The 5,618-nt window shown below is 39.0% G+C and overlaps 1 protein-coding gene across 1 annotated transcript; it reads right to left on the reverse strand.

The window, feature by feature from the left end:
* Positions 1 to 2,643: 2,643 nt before the first annotated feature.
* LOC105036318 (uncharacterized) lies at positions 2,644 to 3,769 on the reverse strand. The gene has a single exon (XM_010912087.4). The coding sequence runs from the start codon at positions 3,620 to 3,622 to the stop codon at positions 3,002 to 3,004; it is 621 nt and encodes a 206-aa protein (XP_010910389.1). The 5' UTR covers positions 3,623 to 3,769; the 3' UTR covers positions 2,644 to 3,001.
* Positions 3,770 to 5,618: the final 1,849 nt, after the last annotated feature.

A 5,618-nucleotide genomic window follows, 5' to 3' on the forward strand; every position in this document is an offset into this window, starting at 1 on the left:
TTTCATCCAAAATTGCGTCAATTCGAATCCAATTCGAAGCTAATTCGAAATAATTTTGAAAGACAGTCAATCCTAAATTGTTTAGAATTTAAGATCAAGTCCAACTTGAAATTTTGAACTTAATTAAGTCTAATTAAATCAGATTTTAATCTAAAATTAATTAACACTTTAATTCAATCTCTCATAGGCTCCTTGGATCATAGATCAAAAACTATTCATCTTCAAAATTGAACCTGAACCTCATATATAGTGCCAGCTAGACATAGTCAACTCTTCAATCCTATTTGACTCATAATTTAATTCTCAATCAAGTTAGTCTATATATTTAATCAAATCAAGTACTTTCAAATTAGACATATAAACATAGGCCAATTCTTTCTTATGTTGCCTAACTTGTGTGCGTGACTCCATAGGTTCGAGCACTAAGCCGGTAGTACAGAAATCATTTTCTGCACTAATTGAAGATACCATCTAACAATAATTTTCAACATTCGAATAGATTGAATAATCATAAAAAAATATTTCAGAACCTATGCATATGGGTACCGTATAATTCATCTCTTTGATCCTAAATGCTTTAGGATGATCTAGAGTTAACTGTCAACTCAGAGGTTTCTCCATATTGTGTTTCAACCTTTCAAATCCATCTCATGGATTACCCTAGTCAAGGCTTTACTAAATTGAAATACAGTGATACATCAGCATCTATAATTCAAAGGGGTTAATCCCATCTTGATCTACGCATAGACCTCATAAGTACTTGACTGTACCTAGTAGCCTTCCGTCACTGTATTAGAAATCCAAATAGTCCAGTACTAAAGCATAGTGAGTTGCTTGCAAATCACTATGGTGATCTCAGGTCTGAGGAATACTATGCCCATACGCTTCGCAAGCAGTTCTTGACAGCAGAATGCTCAACAGGTGAATCACCTGTTCAGTGACGATATACTTTTGCATCTTACCTGTATGCCATACCAGTGTCACTACACTCCTTGGTTAAGAGGATAACCAACCCATATGGCACACAACGACCTCCACTCGATAAATGTCATCGTCCTGTAAAGACGTATCATTTGATCGCGAATATGTTTAAGAATTATATGATAAATCTTCTTTTTTTCGATTAAAAACATAGTTCTAAAGACTTCATCACAACACAAAAGTTCTACAATGAAGATGCAACTTACGATGAATAATGCCAAAATAACTTTTATTTATCTAGCACACCATTTGTCATATAATTTATTTTAGGACACAATTTTCAACAGTTTGAAATCGAATTTGATGTCAATGTGAAGATCCAGGTATAATCATTTTCCCTTGGCTTCATCTCTGGTATGATCTATGTTGTGACAACACTTCCGAATGTTGGCGACCACCACCCAATTATCTAGGAGGGAGATCATAATCTCTACCTGATTTTTTTAGTCTACTCAATACTTCGTCGGGCTATTTAGCACACCAACTAACTCAGTGCCCTTATTGGATCGACTCTCAACGGCAACAAAAGAGATATATTGAAGTAGTGGTATTTGATGGGTAAAATATGCAATATAATATATTGCTTGAGGCCAAATCGATTTTTATTCATTTAGCGCTCCACTCTCCAACCGCAGTTAGGTAAACTCAGTTTAAATTCTTCATCTTGCAATTAAACAACTATATATAGTGCCTTTGTATTTGAGGTTCACGATTATATTGACCAGAATATAGTGTTATTAACAAGCATATAATTGTAATTTAACTGAAAATAGGCTGCATAGGCCAATCTTTGCACCGAAATGGCATAGATATAATTGCTGCCATAATTTCTACTATGAGCTACCCTACTAATGGGTTGGCAATTAAATTATTGAATCACGCCATCTGCTAGGGACAACCTAATCATTAACCCCGAGGGCATGATGGTAATTGAATTACAACATGATGTTGCAAGGGATTAGAGCTGTCATCCATTCGGTTGGTTTGCACAGAAATTTTCTAAATTGATTCCTGTGCTTGCCGTCAACCAACGAGAGGCAAAAAAACAATGTTCTGTGTTGGACCACAGACCAATGTCGATAATTAAGACGCACAATCGAGGTTTGGCCAAAGCCAAATTGAACGATTGGGATTTCACATCCTCAACATACGGAAAAGAGAAGATATAGTATTCAACCAACTTAAAGAATAGTTGATTACAGAGACTTGGGTTTCTTAGCAATCAGATTTAAAAAATATTTAGGTCGCCTAACAACTAGCATTATTGGACCCATATAGCTGACCAAACGCTATCCATTGGCATCCAAAGTCCACCAGATGACAATGATGTTGCAGCATGAAAGCAGAGATGGCCCCTCTGGCATGGGATCTGTAATTCTCAAGGAAAATAGAGAGGGTGGCAGATGCCAGATGATAACCAGCAAGAAACGTATCAACACCCAGAATAACACCTTTTCAAGAATCCAAGTTTCCAAACCCATACATGATAGGGCCACGTAAATAAAAAGATAAGCGATCTATTCAAGCTCATTATTGCATCACATTGAAAATTTATCTCACCAAACGCGCGCCAACCTAATCATTACAGCAAGAATACATCACAATAGCATGAGCTATAATTATTAAGAAAACCAGCAAATAAGGGAGGGAGACAACGACATATATGCGTATTCACAACCACTCTAAAGAAAAGTTTATTTGACACTTCGAACCATTATCTGATGGGTCTTCACTCTCCATGACATAACAAAGCCCAGTACACCACCTTAATCATAATAACATAGATATACCAAGAGTAGTAGTCATAATACCCCTCCCACCCATTAACAAAAAAGAAAAAAAGAAAAGAAGAGCAAATACAATGAAAAAAAATAACACAAAGTTGTGCAACATGAGATCGACGCACCAAACCCACTTCCCATCTAAAATGCTGGAAGGTTCTGAACACCATACGTGAAAGCAATGCATCTGTACGTATTTACACACACATGCATCATGTATATGTATGCGTACAATTCCATCACGCTCCTCTCGCAAGCATCTCCTGGTACTCCATCTCCTGGTACTGAAGCAAAGCAATGCGGCTCTGTGCACGTAATTGCTCATAGAACCTCCTGATAAACTCCTCAGCCTCATCATCCACCTCGTGGCCACAACCATCTCCTTCCTCATCCTCCGTTGAATAGTTCGAGATCCTCACAGAGAAAGGCGAGGGTGAGGGAAGTGGGCTACACCTCTCTCCCGGGGCAAGTTCTTGTGACAGAAATGAACACTGGGGGGAGTACTCAATTCTTGGCAGCACCACGGCAGGCCGTGAGGTCTCGTCGGTCTCCTCGACCACTGCATTTAGGCAAGGAAAGTAGTTGTGGCGGCGCTTCGCGTGGAAAAAAACCGGGCTAGGGCTGTTGCTGCATGAGAACTCGTACTCTTGTAGGCCGAAGCTTGGGGCATGGGGTGGTCGGGTGTGGTGGTGGAACATGAGATTGCCAAGGGACTTACCGAGGAGCTTCCCTCTCTTCATCATGAGGTTCATGTCCATAACTAGCTTTCTTTTAGAAATAAAACCCTTCCTCATCATGAAGAAGACAACGCGGAGATAGTTCCACAGCTTCTTAGCGGCGGCAGGAGATTGGAGCTCCATTCTCGTGAGATTGAAGGTGGTGGTGATAGAAATATGATATGATGATACTTCTAGGAGACTTTGTTATGGGCTTCTAATCTCTGCGAGGATGTGAAACCTCGCAGAGAGTAAGAGAGCCCTTATGGAAGGGAATGAGAGGGGGAGGAGCGTCGGTTTATTTATAGATGGGAGAAGAAGGCAAGGGAAAGGAGAAATAAAGAGCTATAAGTGGGGGAGAGGGAAAGGTATCACTCAAAGGAAGAAATGCTTAGCGCATAAGAGAAGAGGAACGGTGGTGAGGGACCCATGGGCACCGCCTTTTCTGAAAACGCCAGCTCAACTGCTACCGCGTCTCTGCCAAAAGAAAGGTATCACTACAACGTCTTTGGGCTTGGAACTTTGAAATTTTGGTGGGGGCTCAGGAAAAGTTAGTAGCGCAGAATTGAAATGGGGGTTAAAAACTATCGCTATGGCTAAATTTTCTCTTTAACATGCTTTCCAGTCCAAAAGTTTTCACTCTCGCACAGAGAAGAATCCTAAAAGGTTAGGCTTATGGTAAAATGACTGAGGCCTATTTTCATTTACTTCTTCTCCCTTGTCGCCGCTACCTCGTGGAAAAGGAAAAATATTGCTTTTTCCAAGTTCAAATAAGTGGTCCTGCAGGATACTCGATTCACTGAATGGTCAATTGTAAAAAGGTTTTAACTTGGAAACTAACAGTAATTCGAAATTATGGACATGCACTCGCGCTTTATAATAAAGCAATATAAAGGTGACAAGAAGGGAGGCAACCACGTTTGAATTATTGGAGCGATAAACAAACCACATGTCAAATACGAATGCGGTCAAATTAGAGCGAAAAGAAGGCTTATTGCGGCTGTTCGATATGTGGCTACTAATTTGAGCGCATCGCCACCAATTAGCCACCAGTACAAAGGGGATGGCATTGTCATAGCCTGCGTTGATTTCTGTCACATTTGCCGAAACAACAAAAGGAGAACGTTAGTCCCTACCACGTAGAAAAGATTCTTGTGCACTTAAAACTGTCCCATTGAACAACAGGAAACAAGGTAACATCAAAAGAGATGGTCCTCTGGATCTTCGGAGGTGCAATGTCTGCAAACAAATTGCGTTGGCCGTGCCCAAGCCAATGGTCTGACGTGATTTAGACCCAACTCATTTCTACAGTTGGATGGTAAATTAGACTTAATTATTTGTCTAAAATATTGAATTTTTAAATAAAAAATATGGAATCACAATTAGGTATTTATATCACATGTTAAATTTAGCTGGTTGGCATCTCTCTCCAATTGGAAAAGGTCTTAGATATATCTAAATCCTGATAATACTGTCTCCTACCATATACATCGGAACAAAAGTACTCATCCAAGTAACTGGACACGTACGCATATCCCACCCAACCAACTTTACTTCTATCACATCCTAATATGTATCTGGCACCTTGTTGGCGGGAAATTCAAACTTTGAAAACTCAAAAATTTTTCAATTGGATTCTCTTCAATATATTTTTACTTTATTTTTAGAACTTTTAGTTCTATATTGGAGTAAAAAAAAATTTTAACCTTTATATATGAAAAAGGTTTGGCTAAGACTTTAGGAGTATTTGAAGAGATTTGAAGGAAAATCTTTAATATGCATCTGAACCGAACCGAATTGAACCGGATCGGATTGGGATGGGGCATGGGTGCAGGCTTAGCATCATGCCAACCCATATTTTATCTTTAATGATTGTTTTAATATTTTCTGAATGCTAGGCTTTAAATGTTTTAAATGTTGGCTTTTAAATTTCTGAACGTTGTGGACTTTTAATCCTTTTAACCTTAGATCTTAATTTTTAGAACGTTGGGCTTTGATCATCAGACTTTAAATCTTTTTAAATGTTGGGGCTTTAATTGGGCTATTTAGTTTTTGAACGTTGGGCTAACCCAACATTCAGAATCTGGTGGCTATAAAAAGGCCTCTAGAGTTCCTAACCAAGTAGACAATCCGAGAGCTC

The sequence above is a fragment of the Elaeis guineensis genome, unplaced genomic scaffold, assembly GCF_000442705.2.
Source record: "Elaeis guineensis isolate ETL-2024a unplaced genomic scaffold, EG11 Super_Scaffold_1000033, whole genome shotgun sequence".
NCBI lineage: Eukaryota > Viridiplantae > Streptophyta > Magnoliopsida > Arecales > Arecaceae > Elaeis > Elaeis guineensis.

Coding starts and splice junctions, on each gene's coding strand:
- LOC105036318 (XM_010912087.4), bottom strand. CDS start 3,622: ATGGAGCTCCAATCTCCTGCCGCCGCTAAGAAGCTGTGGAACTATCTC.